Here is a 19,039-nt window from a genome sequence, read left to right as displayed (position 1 = left end):
ACTCCCTGATAATTTATATCTCATTATTATTGTGTGTTTGAATTCTCTTAATTTTTTTTAGATACTTCTTTGGCACTTACAGTCAGTGTTCATTTAGACATACTTACTATTTTCTTTGCTCTTCATTATTTTATGTCACACCTTCCATCTGGGATCATTTTCCCGTTATAATACAGCACCCTTTACATTCCCTTTAGTCCAGGTCTGCTGCTGGCCACTCTGTTATTTTTGTCTTCATTTCACCTTCATCCTTCAGGGGTACTTTCACCAGGGACAGAATTCCAGGCTGGTGGTTACTTTCTTTTCGCGCATGAAAGATTTCATTTACTTTCTTCTGGCTCCCAGTATTGCTCTTGTGACCTTTGAAGGTGACCTTTGTTTCTTTCTCTGGCTTCTTTTAAGATTTTTTTTCTTTATCTTTTGTTTTCTGTAGTTTCATTTTGATGTTCCTGATTATCCTGCTTATTCTGATGGGTTTATTTATTCTTGGGATTTTTATGGGGTGTCTTGAACCTGTAGATTTTTTTTTTCCATCAGTTTTGGAAAACTCAGCCATTATCCCTGTAGATTTTGTCTCTGTTCCATTCTCCATCTGCCTGTTTTCTGTAGACTGTTTTGCTTACCCTCCCTTCTGTGTTTGGTGTATTTACTCTCTCCACTCCAGACGGTTTCTTCTGTCACTAATTCTCTTCTCAGCCACGTCTGATTTGCTGCTAAATCCAGTCATCGATGGCCTCATTTCAGTCATGGTATTTTTCTGTTTTAGAGTATCTGCATGGTTTTTCTTCAGATTTACGATGTCTTTAAGTCATGTCCAGTTCTCTGCTGAGATTTTCAAGCTTGGCGTTTATATCTGTAAACATGGTAAGAATCTTTGTTTCTTAGCCTGTATCTTATAGTTGCATATTTGAGGTCCCCGTGGTTTGTTTCCATTCTCCCTGCTAGACTGGCTTTTTCCAGAGCAGGTACTGTGGTTTGTTCTGATTCGGAATGCCTGAGATGAAGGCCGGTTTTCTGTATTTATAGAAAGCTCACAGACAATTATGATATTTAGCTAGGATTTTGAGTTAGAAAATGCTGAAAGGCTCAGTCTGTGAGAGTATCAACTTCAAAGGCAGTAGGATTTCATAGTAATCTTTCCCAGAATAAGTAGACATGAGATAATGTAGGTGCCAGGGGCAGCTGCAGTCACCATGCAGTTAAATACTCCAGCGCCGCGCTAGGAACCGAGAAAGTGAAAGTCTCTGCGTGTTGTGTCCAGACCCTTAGATGTTTGCACTGGGACTTGATCCGGCATGGACAAGTTGGGAGAGTTGGGTTCTAGCTCATCCCTATTGGTAACTCCTAGTGGACCATGGAGAGATCACCTCATGTCTGTGCTTTCTGTTGAAGTTTGAAGTTGGCATATAGTTCTTGAATTTTATTTGTTAAACAGAATTGAGAAGAATTTAATAATGACAGCAGCTACTGTACCTTCCACTCCCACTGGCAACACTAGCGTTACTGTGAACATTACCACCAGCAATGAGGTGGGCTTTTTGTTTGTTTTTTCTTTTCTTTTTTGGTGTATATCTCCTAGTTTGTTTTTTTTTTTTTTGTAATTGAGATATAATTGACATATAACATTGTATTAGTTTCAGGTGTATAACATAATGACTTGATATATGTCTATATTGCAAAATGATCACCACAGTAAGTCTAGTTAACATCTGTTCCCACGCATGATTACAACTTTTTCCCCCTTATGATGAGAGCTTTTAAGACCTCTCAGCAACTTTCAAATATACATTATACTGTTAGTAAGTACAGTTATCATGCTGTACGTTGCATCCCCAGGATTTATTTGTTTTATAACTGGAGGGTTGCTCACCCATCTCACCTGCCCTGCACTCGCTGCCTTTGGCAACCACCAGCCTGTTCTCTGGATCTAGGAGTTTGGTGTTTTCTATTCTTAGATTCCACATATAAGTGAGATCATATGGCATGTCTGTCTCTGTCTGACTTACTTCACTTAGCATGATGCCCTCCAGGTCCATCCATGTTGTTGCAAATGGCAGGATTTCCTTCTTTTTAATGGCTGAATAATACTCTATTCTGTATAAACACCATGACTTCTTTGTTCATCTGTCAATGGACGCTTAGGTCATTTCCATGTCTTGGCCGTTGTAGATAATGCTGCAGTGAACATGGGGGTGCAGGTATCTTTTTGAGTTAGTGCTTTCATTTCCTTTGGGTAAATACCCAGAGGTGGAATTGCTGGATCATAGGGTTTTTAGTTTCTTTTGAGGAACCTCCATACTGTTTTCCAGAGTGGCTGCACCAGCTTGCATTCCCACCAACAGTGCACGAGGGTTCTCCTTTCTCCACATTTTCAACACTTGTGCCATTCCCTTCCTTCCTTCCTTCCTCTCTCCTTCCCTGCCTCCCTCCTTCCCTCTCTCTCTCTCTTTCTTTCTTTCTTTTGATAGTAGCCATTTTAAGAGTGATGAGGTGATACCTCATTATGGTACCTAAGGAAAGTACTATCCTAAATGAGTTTTTCTTTATGAGGAGTAATCTAGGGCCAGAGATACACTCTTAACTATTGACTTTAGCTGTCTCGTTTTGGTTATTTGTGTATATGAATCTGTTGATTTATTTTGCTTAAGGAGGAAAGCTCAGAAAATAAATAAATGGAATTTAGGAAGCCTTCTGTCCAAAAATGTAAGGTACATTACCCTGTTCTTTTCACATAAATTGTTTATGATGAACTTATTCATTAATTTATTCATTCAAAAATACTTGTTGAGTATAATCTGCTAGACAGAATCTAGCAAGTAAATAAGGATAAAATCTCAAAAAATGTCTTTTTAAAGCTAAAATGTTTCATTACCTTTGGAGCTTTGTCATATATAAAATAAAACTTAATTTTACTGAAGTGGTTTGTGATTGACTCTTGTTTTTGGAGTCTGATTTTGGATGACGTGGATTTTCACTTCACAGTCCCTACAGAGGAACGAAGCCACAGTGTGATAAATGAAAGCTGAAAGCAGGTGGTCTCAGTGCAGACACATAAGCATGATTATATTATAGGCTTTTTTTTTTTAAAGATTTTATTTATTTGACAGCACAAGCAGGGGGAGGGGCAGAGGGAGAAGCAGGCTCCCTGCTGAGCACAGAGCCTGATGTGGGGCTCGATCCCAGGACCCTGAGATCGTGACCTGAGCCGAAGGCAGACACCTAACCGACTGAGCCACCCAGGCGCCCTTGTATTATAGGCGTTTAAGCTAAGCATTTATAGTATGGGATATTCAGTGGTGGCTAAAGTGTCTCCAATTTAGCATTTTTTCTTTTTCACGCTTATTTTTCTGTTATGCAAGGTCTCCTTTGCTCTCTCTTGTGCCTTTTGCAAATGTGTTTCGACCATTAAACTAAAAAACGCCTCCTCTTGTTTTACATTCAGCTTGAGCTCGGTCAGATAAAGCAGTTCAAAGTTGTGTATTTGGGGTGGAGATGCAGAGATGGCAGCTTCTATTCAGTCAGCAGCTGAGGCCTGGCTCTGAAGGCAGCGTTGTATTCAGAGGTGGGATTTGCTGACATATGCTATAAAGTAGATTTGATTGTGGTGTTTTCTTTTAAAATTTTAGCCTCACTTTGCTCGCTTCACACGCACAGTACTGCAGACAGGTTCCCAGGTATGTGTGCTAAATGCGTACGTGGTACCTGACCAGCTGGGCAGGTTTTCACACCAGAAACTTCAGGTGACGCTCTGCTTCTCGCACCCTCTCTGGGCGGCAGTGAGAAGCCATGCGTTTGGGCTATAGTAGCATTTCCCTCCTGCGTGTCCCCGCTGAGGGACCGCTTTGCTCTGCCCTAGAGCACCATCTTTATGTTCACACGTGCAAGAGTTTCCGCCTCCTGACAAGGACGGAGACCTGTCCTTTATAATATTGCTCCTGGCTGCAGAAGGAGGGAGTAGAGTTTGGTTTCTTACAGTGATTTTCAAATGAGAGGCCCTGGGTCTTGTTCCTGCCGTTGTTTCTTTCCTTTGAGTTTCACAAGACTTGGTAATCTTGAGATTCCAGTTTTCAAGACATTTAGCAGATTTCAAGGCTCCTGTTTTTGTTGTTGTTTGGAAACATATCTTGCTAATAGGAGTCAAGGAAGGGAAACAGGTTGGTTTCAGTCTTTAATTTTAACTTGCCTCAAGGAATGGAAACTGAGCAGGCTTATATGGGAGGAGATTGAAAGGTCATTGACATCAGCTGCTGGTCTCCAGCGTGTTCCAGACAAAATTCCTATTAGGTCCTCTGCCCTGGCATAATACGGCATGTCAGCAGGCTTCTCTTCCAGCTGCTTCTCAGCTAGGCAAAGTAGACGTCTAGGTGTGTCATTTTTTTGTAGAGAGACAGAAAATTGTATTTGGTTTACTAAAAATGTCTTCAGTTCCTCGTCTCCCCCAAGTGGACTAATGATCTGGTGATATGCTGGGATTCTGTATTTGTGATCCAAGGAGAGGATGTAAACAGGCATTTTTGACATACCCGTATTTCTTTGTCAATAGTTTGTAGCTTCAGTCTTGTCCACATGCAATCGTGAGTGTGTCTCCTTCTCTCCTTTCCCGCTTGTCCAAACATGGTAGACATGGCCGTGAGGAAGCCTGTGGAATCACCTGTTTGCTGTTTCCAACAAAAAGCAAATTCTTAGTACCTTTGGGTCCAGTGAGAACATCAGTGCAACTACAGAAGATTTATATTCGGCAGGCTGTGGGAGACACGTGGGCTTCTGTCTCTCCTGCCCCCTTCTCGGCTGTGACGTACTTTCCTCCACCCTTCCGGCATTCGTCATTCTCTGTGAATCACACGTCCTGCTTCACCTCATGTTGTCTCTTGTGTATACGCCCTTTAGGGTTTCAGAAGGCTAACCATCTCAGCCCCTTTCAAACCAGTAAGGATCCACGTTGAGTTTGTGTTCTTATCCGGAGTGTTCCCAGTAGCAGTGTACTCTCCATCTTCCTGTTTAGCTGACGTGGAGATCTGTTTATTTTATGTACTTTCCTGTCATGAGTCTTCTCTTCACTTGAGTGATAGAGTGATGGCTGTGTCTGGGGTTTTCACTCAATTGTACTTTGGATGCGCAAAGGTTTTGTAAGATCAGGAAGTCTAAAATTTTTTGTTTGCTTGCTTTGAACTGAATATTATCCTTAGTCATGCCCCACAAGCTTGCTGGGACCTTGATCCTATTGACTCTGCCATCTCGGAAAATAAGGAAAATAGGTAAAACCAAAAAGAGTAATTGGAAAAAAGGTCTTGTGGAACAAAGCTGTCCCATGGCAGAATGATTCAGGAGTTGCAGGGGACCTTATTGATTGTGAATCCTTTGTGAATTTTTTAAAAAGTCTTTTCTCTTTTTTTTCCTTTTTTTTTTTTTTTTTTTTTTTTGGTTTTAAGTGTTGTTTAGTTAAGATAAAGATACTTTAAATATGAGGATAGTGAGGGATGCCTGGGTGGCTCAGCTGGTTAAGCGTCTGCCTTCGGCTCAGGTCATTGATCCCGGGTCCTGGGATTGAGTCCCGCATCTGGCTCCTTGCTCAGCGGGGAGCCTGCTTCTCCCTCTGTCTCTGCCGCTCCCCCTGCTTGTGCTCTCTCTTTCTCTCTCTCTGACAAATAAGTAAAAATCTTTAAAAAAATAAATATAATGATAGGGACAATATTTTATGATGGACTGTTTTAAGAAAAATTTAGTTTTCATCGAAAATATACATTTAATTTTATAAGTAAAAATTACTTTCTTAAACTAAAAAAACCTGTAGTCTCACATTAGATACCTGTGAGGTAATAGAAGACATATATATTGGTCTTTTTCCCCAGTTCCTGGCCCAGAACCCCTGAAACACTTGTAAATTTCCTAAGCGATAGGAGTAGTAGGAGCATTTTTTGTTCTTACGTTTGGTCATTCACCTGGGCTCCTGACACAGAGTACCTGAATCCCTGGGAATATCCTGGGGGACGGCAGTGTCTTTTGTTCTAACGAGATGACTCTTGGTGGGCTCCTGGATGAGCGCTGGTCACCAGAAAGACCAAGCCGTGGTTAGAAACTTGGAACTTTCAGTCCTGTCCCTATTCTCCAGACGGGAGTGGGGCTGGAAATGGAGGTAATAATTGATCATGCCTATGTGATGAGGCCTCCATAAGAATCCCAATAGTATGGAGTTCAGAGAGCTTCCAGGTTGATGAACGAACATGTGGCAGTCCTAGGAGAGGGACGCACGCGCAGAGGTCAGGGACGCTCTGTGCCCCTTCTCACATCCCTGCCTTATGCATCTCTTCCATCCGGATGTTCGTCCGTATCCTCTATCATATCATTTTATAATAAACTGGTCAACAGTGAGTAAACTGTTTTCCTGAGTTCTGTGAGCGTCTCTAGCAAACTAATAATGGTCATCAAGGGTAATAATAAGTATTGTATATATTTTCTAATCTAAGTCCCATAATATTTGGCTTAGTTGGTAGTATATTTTTCTTCCTTGAAACTTGGCTTCTGTATTCAGGACAAGTATTTCCAAATTAATTAGTGTCACGTTCATACTTGTCTTGTTAGTTCTAATCATTTGTTTAAACTGAGATTTCCCTATTTAGAAATCATTGCTTTCTGTTGATGGGAGGAAATGTGTTTGAATTTCACAAGTAAATAGGTGCTGTATATTTGTCACACATGTTGAATGTTAATTAGCCAGAAACTGTAACCTCTGGGTGGGCAAGGTCGTGTCCCTCGCTCAACATTGTGGCTTTTGATATCTCAGACAGTGAAAAATAAATATTTGTCTAAAGAATGAACTGGAGTCTAGTCTCTCAGAGTATTTTCCCATCAACAGTTTTCATCCCCTTAAGCCACAAATGATTTTCTCTAATAAAATAATTAATAAATGTGCTCATTATTTCCTATGTAGACCTTAGTGTTTCTTCAGAAAAGTGAAACCTGTATGTATTGGTTTAAAAATGGGTCACAGTGGGTTTTTCTCCCCTCTCTCCAACTTTTCAGTATGAAAATTTTCATATAGAAAAAGATGAAAAAGGGGGCGCCTGGGTGGCTCAGTCGTTAAGCGTCTGCCTGTGGCTCAGGTCATGGTCCCAGGGTCCTGGGATCGAGCCCCGCATCAGGCTCCCTGCTCGGCGGGAAGCCTTCTTCTCCCTCTCCCACTCCCCCTGCTTGTGTTCCCTCTCTCACTGTGTCTCTCTCTGTCAAGTAAAATCTTAAAAAAAAAACAAAAAACGAAGATACTAAAGTCTGCTCATCCCACTGATACTTGGTTGTTGTATTTATTTTTCAAGTGCATTGATTTGTTCACTTAAAAAACATTTTTTAGCCCTGTGGCATGCCTTTTGAATTCACATTTGTCAGCTGCTGCTACATTTAGACTGAACTCTTTGGTGTTTAGGTTCCTGAGGACAAAAACAGTTTCTTGGATGTTGTATCTTTATAGGTTGTTATCCATAATAATATTTGAGCACAACTTAGGAAGAGTGGCTGAAAATGTTCCTTTGTTCTTTGATTATCTCCTATAAATTAGCCTTTAATATCCAAAATGTTGAGTGACTTTAAAGGCAAAATGGGTTATATGAGAATAGGCATCTAATGGTTGTTGGGGGGGTTATTCATTAATTTTTAATATACTATGAGTAATTATAGCTGCTGTTTTTTTGTATGGTGTGTCAGACACTGTGATTTATAACCATTGTATATTTAATTCATGTAACCAGCCTCTGGTTGGTTACCAGAAGCGTAAGGGGCTGAGGATGCTGAGGCACCGAGGGGTTAAGTGGCCTGTCCTGGGCCATGTGGTTAGCTCATGGAAGACTCAGGATATGAGTGTTTCAGCTCCAAGTCCTAGCATTTGACTGCCCTAGTGTTTTGCATCGTATGTATGGTCCTCAAACCACCTGCATCATAATTTCCTGGGGCGATTGTTACAAATGCAGACTCTTGAGCCTCATCCTAGGCCTGCTGAGTTTGAATCTATGGATGAAGTATGTTTTTTAGTCATTCAGTTGATTTTTTTTAAGGATTTATTTTATTTATTATTTTAGAGAGAGAGAGTACAGGAGGAGGGGCAGAGGGAGAGAGAGAATCTCAAGAAGACCCTGTGCCGAGCGCAGAGCCCATTGTGGGCCTCAGTCCCAGGACCCTGAGATCATGACCTGAGCCAAAATCAAGAGTTGGACGCTTAACTGACTGAGCCACTCAGGCGCCCCATTCAGTTGATTTTTATGTGCTCTGAAGTTTGAGGACCCCTGTGCTATGCTCTTCTATAAGCATTATCATGTTTTAATCTCTATTAACCTAGAAGGATAGCCAGAATCAATTCATCATTCTTGTCCTTGGAATACATTACGTTTTGGATTCATCTTTATGCTTTCGTCTTTCCTTCAAGATTGTCATGGACTTCAAGCACCCAGATGGTGTCACAGTGCCGGTCATGTTGCCTCGTCGGAGTTTGCTGGTGATGACCGGAGAATCTAGATACCTCTGGACACATGGGTACGTATCGAAATGACCTTGGTGACAGAATATCTCTTGCTTTGTGAGAGCTTGCATTCTCTCCTGCTTGAGCCACCAGAATTGTGTCCCATGTCTGCACACTGAGGTGTCCAGGTTTCAACCCCCACGGACATCTGTGCCCTTTTGATGGTAAATAGTAGGCTTTTATTTTGACGAAATTCAAGTTTAATGGAGAGTTGCAAGCATGGTATAATGAACTCCCTTCACCTAGATTTACCAGTTGTGAACATTTGACCATGTATTTTATTGTTCTCATATGTTATCATTATTATTATCATTGATGAATCATTTGAGAGTCAGTTGCAGACATCGTGATCCTTTACTCTTACGTCCTTCATTGCATATTTCCTGAGAGCAAGGATATTGGTTATATCAGGGGTTGGCAAACCATGGCTTATTAGCCAAATTCAGCCCTTAGCCTGCTTTGTGCAGTTCTTGAGCCAAGAATGGTTTTTACATTTTTATTTGTATTTTAAAAAATGTGTTTATGATTATTATGATTATGATTGTTGTTTTGGTTTTTACATTTTTAAAGAGTTGTAAAAAACAAAAACATCAGAGAATATGTGACAGAAACTGTATGTGGCCTTTTTTGCCTAAAACGTTTACTATTTGGCCCTGTTACAGAAAAAGTTTGCCAACCCCTGCGCTACCGAACTGTGGTGCAGCTCAAATTCAGAAACATCCTTACTGGTAAAATATTCTCACACAACCATCTTCAGATTTGCTAGTCGTACCTCACAGCATAGTGCTGTTGCAGATTGCCAGCAGTGTGGGCATGAACCCAGACTTTACTCAGGGACCGTCGCAGTAGGAGAATAGGGACGTCAGTATAGAACTGGGCTGGATCCCAGACACAGCAGGAGGAGTCGGGGTAGACGGCCGAGGAGCTGGGCGTGGGGCGGTGCCCGTGGCCGGAGGAACCCCAGTGGAAGCATAGCGATGGGGCGGGGTGGGAGGGGTGGCTTCTGGCCAAGGACCATAGGATTCCTGCTGCGTAGACGTCGGCTGGGGGACAGCTGGGCAGTGAGGAGTTTGGTCGGTTGTCAAGGAGGATCAGATGTGGGTAGTGGGGGATTCTGGTTAAGCCGACTCGGTGGGATTCTTGCTAAAGTGGGGCTCTTGACGGACATGCCCCAGGATGGGGCGAGTTGGGCTCAGGGGAGTCAGACTGAAGTTTGGTCAAGCAGAGAATCTTTGTTAGTGGTTTGTAGTACACTCTCCCTCTGACCCAGGACTCCGTCTATGACACTGATTAGTTGTCAGTTCTCTTCAGTTGTCTTTACTTGGAAACAATTCCTCAACTTCTCTTTGTCTTTCTGGATGTTGGCCTTTTTAAGGGGGCCAGTTGTTTTATAGAATGGCCCTCAATTTGAGTTTGTTTGATGGAATCTCATCTCAAAGAGATGGGTTATGCACTTTCGGCAAGAGCATAGCTTTAGCCTTTAGAGGAGAAACATCGAACTACTAAAATTTACATACAGTCTACTGAAAATACTGCTGAGTTCTGTACTTACTAATAAAGTCCTGCTTGGAGATTTTAACTGATGCATTTTAAGAAATAAAGGAAATGAACATGTAAATGATTCGGTAACGTGTCCTGAATGTGAGCCATAAAAACTGATGGCCTGATTTTGTGCAATGAGGCTTAAAGTTACCTGATTTTTTTCGATGGCCTCTAAAATATTTTCACTTACAGTAAATGAAAATGGTGAGGCGATCCAGTGGTTTCAGGTATTTCTAGAATTGAGAATATTCACATTTTCTTTTTTTAAGTTTAAGCATTTTTACTATCGGTACATTTAAACTTAAGAGTACACTTAAACTTAGGAGGCAGACAGACGCTTCACTGAAGCTTAACCGGCCGAGCCACCCAGTTACCCCCGATCACATTATTTTCTTGTTCAAAGAATATTGTGTGGGGACGTCTGGGTGGCTCAGTTGGTGAAGCATCTGCCTTCGGCTCAGGTCATGATCTCAGGTCCTGGGATCGAGCCCCATGTCGGGCTCCCTGCTCAGCGGGGAGCCTGCCTCTCCCTCTCCCCCTCCCCATGCTCACTCGCTCTCTATCTCTCTCTCTCAAATAAACAAATTCTCTTTTAAAAAAAGAATATTGTGAGGTTAAATGTTAAGAGTAGTTATCTCTGGAAGATTGAATTGCAGGCAACATTTATTTTTAAACCTTTCTCTAGAATCAAAATTCTTTACAATAATTTCAGGGGAGAAAAACCCTCAGTATTATTTTTAAAGGCTCCCATTGATACTCATTGCCTGTAATGTGATTGTGTGTGTGTGTGTGTGTGTGTGTGTATAGGGAAGAGAAGGAGAAAAGGAAGGGGTAGGGTAAGGAGGGAGGGGCTGCAGGTAGAGACAGGAATAGAGAGAGGCTGACCAAATAATGATATACCAACTATGGAGGTATTCATCAGAATCTCTGGGTGGACCAGAGACTAGGTTGAAAAAGCACATTTAATACACTTAAAAATATGTACAAAACACAGGAAATACACCTTGATAAAAAACTATTTTGATCTCTGCTGAAAACAAAGCACTAGAAAGCACTATCGAGGGATAGGAATTGAAGAAGGTTGATTTGGGGCTCCTGGCTGGCTCGGTCAGTGGAACGTGTGACTCTTGATCTTGAGGTTGTGAGTTCGAGCCCCACATCAGAGGTGAAGTTTACTTTAAAAAAAAAAAAAGTTGATAAACTCTGCTCTGTACGGTTAATTCCAAACTTTTTTTTCTTTTTAAAAGATATTTATTTATTTATTTAACAGCGATAGAGAGCACAAGTAGGCAGAGTGGCAGGCAGAGGGAGAGGGAGAAGCGGGCTCTCCGCCGAGCAGGGAGCTGGATGCGGGGCTAATTCCAAACTCTTATCTCAGTCTAGTTCAGACTCACTGTCGTAGCCGCCGTACCTTAAGTCGGAAATGGCAGCACGTCAGGCGGGGCAGTGGTGGTCCCTGCGACAGCAATTTTATAAATTGCCTACATGTAAAAATCAGGAGCTTTCACCTAAAACGTCTGAGTCTTCAGTCTCTTTTGAAAATTGGGCGGTGTGACGGCACTGGGCCCGTGGAGGCCTGGCCCTGGCGTTGGAGACACTGTGTGGCCTTCTGTAGGTGGGACCTGCGTCCTCAAGCTCTCCGCAGTCCCCACCGCGGTCTGTGGCGCCCACGCTAGGGCTGAGCACCAGCTGCCGTGCGTCACTGCTGGCACTGGAGCCGCGTGGACGTGCGGTAAATCTTGTCTGCATTAAAAGTAGCAAATGGGAAGCTAGAATGAGTGGGCAAGTGTTTTAAGAAAAGTGGAAGAGAAAGGGGCGCCTGGGTGGCTCAGTTGGTTAAGTGACTGCCTTCGGCTCAGGTCATGATCCTGGAGTCCCGGGATCGAGTCCCGCATCGGGCTCCCTGCTCAGCGAGGAGCCTGCTTCTCCCTCTGACCCTCCCCCCTCTCATGTACTCTCTCTCATTCTCGCTCTCTCAAATAAATAAATAAATCTTTAAAAAAAAAAAAAAAAAAAGAAAAGTGGAAGAGAACACTGTTGTTTTGAAACGAAACCCTTCATACGTGTTTAACAGCAAACAGGGTGTTTCTCGACAAACCCACGTGCTTCCCTCCTTGAGGTTATTCGACTGGCTTGGCAGGCATTTATTTATAAGTTTATTTGACTCTCCTTTTAAATTACTTTTGGAGCATTTTCTTTCCGCTGGGCCTTGTTCTCAAAGTTTCACACAATTAGCTCACTTAACTCCTTACAAGTCACAGTGGAAAGTTTGTTGCGTGGTTTTGTCCCCATTTTTAAAGGAAATTGGAGCATAAAGAGGTTATGTAACTTGTACAAAGTCACAAAACCATGAAGTGGCAGAGCCAAGATGAGAAGCCAGGCAGTCTGGCCTCAGGATCTGTGTCCTTAACCATGTCGTTCCTGCTGGACTAGGTTGCTCCCTCTCCTCCAAATTTATGCTGTGCCCTCTGGCCTTTACTCTTGCGCTAGCCCTCAGTGCAATAAATTTCCTTTTCCTTTGTTTTTAACATAGAGCTCAGCTCTTACGTCCTTTATAATATATAAAACTTTTTCTGGGTACATTAGCCTGAAATAATTTCTCCCTTAAACTCCTAGAGATTATATTGTCTTCTGCTACCTTGAGATGTCTCTTCTATCGAACTATTATTTAAATCTAAAAAATGTTTTTATCTTTTTATTTGATATTTTTTCAACTAGATCATAAATTTGAGTAAGGAGGGAAAAAAGATGTTCAGTAATGTTTAAAGAATTCATTAATCTTAACCTATGGATTACCTATTCCTAAAAATCTGAGATTGGTGCCAAAAGCTGTTAAGTACTGCTTGGCCTTTGTCTAAGATTTAATTCTAGGCAAGTAAAGTAATTGACTTAAAAGAACCGTGATAGAGAACTACTTGGTCCTCAAAAGGGAACTTTATTTGCTAATAAGAGTTTCAAGATACTCATTGTTCTGAAATATCTTGACTTTGTTTCCTTGACTTGACTTATAGTTTTACTCATTTTCTGCCATCAGGGTAACAATCATATAAGTCCAGGCAATGTTTGCTTGCTTTTTACTTCTAAAAAATTGCCTTTGGTGCAAGCTCTTTTAAAAGAGCCACTCTCAGGGGCGCCTGGGTGGCTCAGTCGTTAAGCGTCTGCCTTCGGCTCAGGTCATGATCCTGGGGTCCTGGGATCGAGCCCCGCATCGGGCTCCCTGCTCAGGCGGGAGCCTGCTTCTCCCTCTCCCACTCCCCCTGCTTGTGTTCCCTCTCTCGCTGTGTCTCTCTGTCAAATAAATAAAAAATAAAATCTTAAAAAAAAAAAAAAAAAAAAAAGAGCCACTCTCCTTACATGTTTTATGAGACCAGCATTACCCTGACACCAAAACATGTCAAAGACATTACAATAAGAGAAAATTACAGACCGATATCTCTCATAACAGAGGTGAAAAAACATCCTTAGCAGAATAGGAGAAAATCCAATTGTATGATATATAAAAAAGAAAGTACATCATGACCAAGTAGAGTTTATCCCAGGACTGCAAGATTGGCTTAACATTTTGAAACCAAACCATGTAATTCATGACATAAAAAGAACAAAGGCGAAAAAAATAATCATCTTGATTGATACAAAAAATGTATTTGACAGAATTCCGCATCCGTTCATGATAAAAACTTGGCAAAAAAAGAAGGAAACTTCTTCAATCTGATAAAGGGCATCTGAGAAACCCACAGCTGACATCGTATTTAATGGTGAAATAGTGAATGCCTTTTCCTAAGATATTCAACAGGGCAGGGATGTCTGCTCTCACCACCACTCTTTAATATTACAGTGGGTGTTTTACATAGTATAACAAGTCAAGAAAAAGAAATAAAAATCATACGGATTTGAAAGGAAGAAGTAAAACTCTTTATGATTGCGGATGTAGAAAATCCTAGGAAATCTACAAAACAAGTGCTAGAACTAAAAAATGAATATAGCAAGGTTGTAACCTACTAGGTCAATATTCAAAAATTAGTTTTTAGAAAATGAAATTTTGATCTGGTAAAATCAAAAATCCTTCTTCATTCATCCACTGATGGACACTTAGGTTGTTTCCATGTCTTGGCTGTTGTAAATGATAGCTACAGTGACCATGAAATGCAGGTATCCCTTCAAGTTAGTGTTTTTATTTCCTTTGGATAAAGATCCAGTAGTGGAATTGCTGGATCACAGGGTAGTTCTGTTTTTAATTTTTGAGGAACCTCCATACTCTTTTCCATAGCGGCTGCACAAACCACATTTCCACCAGCAGGGCCCAGGGGTTTCCTTTTCTCTACACCCTTGCCAGCACTTGTGATTTTTTTATCTTTTTGATCATAGCCATTGCAGCAGGTATGAGGTGATACCTCATTGTGGTTTTGGTTTCTATTCCCCTGATGACTAGTGATATGGAGCACATTTTCATGTACCTGTTGACCATCTGTATGTCTTCTTTGGAAAATTGTCTATTCAGATCCTCTGCCCATTTTTTAAATGGTTTGTTTTTTGTTGTTGAGTTGTAGTTCTTTATATGTTTTAGGTATTAACCCCTTACCAGATATATAATATAAAATATTTTTTCTCATTCTGTAAGTGGCCATTTCATTTTGTTGATGGTTTCCTTCACTGTACAAAAGGTTTTCAGCTTGATGTAGTCCCACTTGTTTATTTTTGCTTTTGTTGCCTTTTGGGAATTCTGATTCTAACAACAGACTGAAGAAATAGTATAACAATGACAAAATGAAAATTGAGAACTGAAATACATTATATTTTTTCACTTTAGGATCAAATCCATTTTAATTATATGGTTGAACATTCTCTTTTTTAGATGTGTAGAAAAAACTTACCTGGCTCCTACTAAAGAGGAATCAACAACTTAAATATAAAATTATGCTTTTTAATAATTTGCTGAGATCTTTTAGGCTTAGCACATTCCCTCTGAATATAAAACCCACCTCTATAGGAGATAGATTAGCTAGGGTATATCAAGCAGAAAACTTAGACTCAGAAGATTTAAATCCTTAGGAATAAATTTAACAAAAGGTATGCAACACATAATACACTGAATATTATGAAACACTGCTGAGAGAAATTAAAGAAGACCGAAATGAATGAAGAGGTACAGATGCTGAGATCAGGGATAGGAAACTCAATATTGTTAAGATATCAATTGTCCGAAGTTGATCTAATGTTTCAGTGTAATTCCAATTAGAAATCTTAAGACTTTTTTATAGAAATTGATGAGCAGATTCTAAAATTTATAGGGAAATGTGAAGGATATGGTAAAAGCAAAAAGGTCTTGAAGCAGAACAACAGTGTTGGAGGATTTATTCTACCTGGTTTTTAAAATTTACTAAAGCTACATAATCAAAAAAGTGTGTGGGATGCCCAGGTGGCTCAGTCGGTTAAATGTCTGACTTGATCTTAGCTCAGGTCTTGATCTCAGGGCTGTGGGTTCAGGCTCCACGTTGGGCTCCACGCTGGATGTGGAGCCTACTTGAAAAAAAAAGAGGGAGAAAAGAATGTAGTGTTAGTGTGTAGGTAGGTAGACCAGTGGGGCAGAATATATCCACATATATAAGGTCAGTTGATTTTTGTTTTTTTATTTGACAGAAGAGAGAGAGAGCACAAGCAGGGGGAGCCGCAGGCCGAGGGAGAAGCAGGCTCCCTGCTGAGCGGGGAGGCTGACGTGGGGCTCGATCCCAGGACCCTGGGATCATGACCCGAGCTGAAGGCAGACACTTAACTGACTGAGCCACCCAGGCGCCCCAAGGTCAGTTGATTTTTGACAAAGACACCAATGCAATTCAGTGTGGAAAGGAAATTTATAAACAGCTGGTGCTGGAACAATCGAATGTCCATGTCTGCCTCACACCATTTACAAAGGGTAATATGAGGTAGATCATAGATTTTTTTCAAAGATTTATTTATTTTAAGAGAGAGCGTGAACATGAGCAAGCTGGGGGAGGGGCAGAGGGCGAGGGAGAGGAAGAGCGAGAATCCCAAGCAGACTCTCCACTGAGTGTGGAGCCCGACTTGGGGCTTGATCTCACGACCCCGAGATCATGACCTAAGCCAAAATTAAGAGTTGGATGCTTAACCGACTAAGCCACCTGGGCGCCCCAAGGTAGAACATAGATTTAAATGTAAAAGTGAAACTTGTAAAACATCTAGAAGAAAATACAAGAGAATATTTTCGCAACCTTGGGGTAGGCAAAGTTTTTTAAAGAAAGATTTTAGAACACACTATAAAAGAAAAAAAAGATTAACCGCATCAAAATTAAAAACTTACTCGTCAAAAAATATCATTAAAAAAATGAAAAGGCATGCCACACATGGGGAGAAAATATCCAGAATACACATATCTAACAAAGGTTTGGGCTTAAGATTTGAACAGATCCTTCACCAGAAAAAGTATCAATGAATGGCTAATAAGCACACAAAAATAAACAGCATCATTAGTAATCAGAGAAATGCAAATTAAAACCACAGTTTCAGGGGCGCCTGGGTAGCTCAGTTGGTAAAGCATCCAACTCTTGGTTTTGGCTCCGGTCATGATCTCACGGGTCCTGAGATAGGGCTGCAGGCTCATCGGGGAGTCGGCTGGAAGATTCTACCCCCCTGCCCCTCCCTGCACTTGCGCATGCACGCTCACTCTCTCTCAAATAAATAAATCAATCTTAAAAAAAAAACAAACCACCACAATTTCATACCACTTGCCACTCACTAAAATGACTAAAATTAAAAACTCAGGTAATACCAAGTATAAGAATGTCAGCCTGGAACTGTTCCATTATCTGCTGTTTTCTGATGTTGATGTCCTTGACCCTCAACTAGATTTCCCTTACTTAGAAAGATGTATTCAAAGCTACAATGGTAATTATGTATTTGTCTATTTCTCCTGTTATTTTTGTTCACTTTTTGCTTTATGTATTTTGAGGCTGTGTTATTCGTTAGATGCATACAAATATAGATGGTTTTATACATTCCTGTTGTATTGACACTGTTGTTAATTATGAAATGTCCCTTTTCGGGGCACCTGAGTGGCTCAGTTGGTTAGGCATCGGACTCTTGATCTTAGGGTCATGAGTTCAAGCCCCACGACGGGCTCCACGCTGGGTGTGGAGCCTACATAAAAAAAATGAATAAATAAAATAAAAAAAGAAATGTCCCTTTTCATCTCTAGTAATATTTATTCCTTTGAAGCCTACTTTGATTAGGATAGCTATACCACTTTTCTTTTGGTTTTGCTTGGAATATGTAAAATACTTGTCTTCTTTGTATCTTTTTTTCTTTTTTTCTTAAGATTTTATTTATTTATTTGAGAGAGAGAGACAGAGATAGTGACAGAGACGGCGAGAGAGAGCACAGCGGGGAGGAGAGGGAGAAGCAGGCTCCCCATTGAGCAAGGAGCCTGACGCAGGGCTCAATTCCAGGACCCCAGGGTCATGACCTGAGCCGAAGGCAGATGCTCAACTGACTGAGCCACCCAGGTGCCCCTGTGTCTTTTTTTTTTCTATCTTGATTTTCAGCCATTCTATGTCCTTATTTTAAGGTGGGTATCTCTTGTAATCAGCATATAATTGGACTTTATTTTTTTATTTTTATTTTATTTATTTATTTATTTTTTAAAAAGATTTTATTTATTTATTTATTTGACAGAGAGAGAGAGACACAGCGAGAGAGAGAGCACAAGCAGGGGGAGTGGGAGAGGGAGAAGCAGGCTTCCCGCGGAGCAGGGAGCCCGATGCGGGGCTCGATCCCAGGACCCCGGGATCATGACCTGAGCCGAAGGCAGACGCTTAACGACTGAGCCACCCAGGCGCCCCATGGACTTTATTTTTTTAACCCATTCTGACATTCTTTTTTCTTTAATTGGATGTTGTAGTCTTTTTACATTTGACGTAATTATTGATTGGATTTAAGTTTACTGTTTATGTGTTTCCTCTTCACTCCATCTGTTCCTTGTTTTTTTTCCCTTTCTCAGAATTGTATTAATTAAATATTTGTGGGCGTCTGGCTGGCTCAGTCAGAGGAGCATGCCGCTTTTGATCTTGGGGTTGTGAGTTCAAGCCCCACATTGGGTGTAGAGACTACTTAAAATCTTAAAAAAAATTAAATATTTGTTATTATTCTATTTGTATTTTTGAATAACTTGTTAGTGTACATTCTTTTAATATGATTACCCTGAAGATAGCTTCTTAAAAAATAGAGACTTCTATTTCAAATTGCTTAACAATTTGGGGAATCCAGTAGATATTTGGCATAAATTCTTCTAAATTTGCTTTGTTCCCTTGATATTTTTAAAAGGACATGAAATTTTTTTTGAATACAGTATTAAATAAATTATTTTGACTCTCGTTTTTAGAATCACACCCAGAAAATTTGATACTGTTCAAGCATCCAAGGGTCACAGAAGTGGGATTATCACCAGTGATGTTGGAGACTTAACTTTAAGCAAGAGGGGAATAAGGACATCATTTACATTTAGGAAAGTGAGGCAAACACCTTGTAATTGTAGTAAGTATATAATTTTGGTTCCACTGTAAAATGGAGTAAATCTAGTGTAAAAATCTTTTAAAGTCCCATCAGAACCAAGGAGAGCTTGGTCTTAACCCTAATGGCATTTCTCATGCTCTGCGTAGTGTTGTACTTAATGGAGATTTTTCTTAACCACCCCCATTGAGTTTATATTCCTTGAAAGCAGGGACTGCATTTTATTCATCTTTATTTTCCCAAATATAGTACTTAGGCATAGTTGGATGCCAAATAAACATTTTTTTAAATTGAAGTCACAGTTAAGAGTGCTAAATAAAATTATAGCATGTTAAAATATCATTTGTGCAAAAATAGGTTTTATTGGAAACAGCTTGTCAAGTTTCTAAATTACTTCTCATTAACCCAACGAGGAACTTAGAGATGAACCAATTTCTAAATTACTTCTCATTAACCCAACGAGGAACTTAGAGA

General features: G+C 40.6%; 1 protein-coding gene across 6 annotated transcripts in view; it reads left to right on the top strand.

The window, feature by feature from the left end:
• The window catches only part of ALKBH8 (alkB homolog 8, tRNA methyltransferase), a 57,149-nt gene that overhangs the window by 27,718 nt on the left and 10,392 nt on the right, over positions 1–19,039 (top strand). For all 6 annotated transcript variants that reach the window (XM_032427832.1, XM_032427827.1, XM_032427828.1 and 3 more), the window contains 2 exons: positions 8,411–8,517; positions 18,438–18,589. In XM_032427832.1, coding sequence (XP_032283723.1) covers positions 8,411–8,517; positions 18,438–18,589 — 259 coding nt within the window. The remainder of the gene's footprint in view (positions 1–8,410; positions 8,518–18,437; positions 18,590–19,039) is intronic.

This window comes from Phoca vitulina, unplaced genomic scaffold (genome assembly GCF_004348235.1).
Source record: "Phoca vitulina isolate PV1807 unplaced genomic scaffold, GSC_HSeal_1.0 scaffold38, whole genome shotgun sequence".
NCBI classification, from domain to species: domain Eukaryota; kingdom Metazoa; phylum Chordata; class Mammalia; order Carnivora; family Phocidae; genus Phoca; species Phoca vitulina.
Note: the sequence above shows the minus strand (reverse complement) of the source record. Positions and strands in the feature narration are given on the sequence as shown.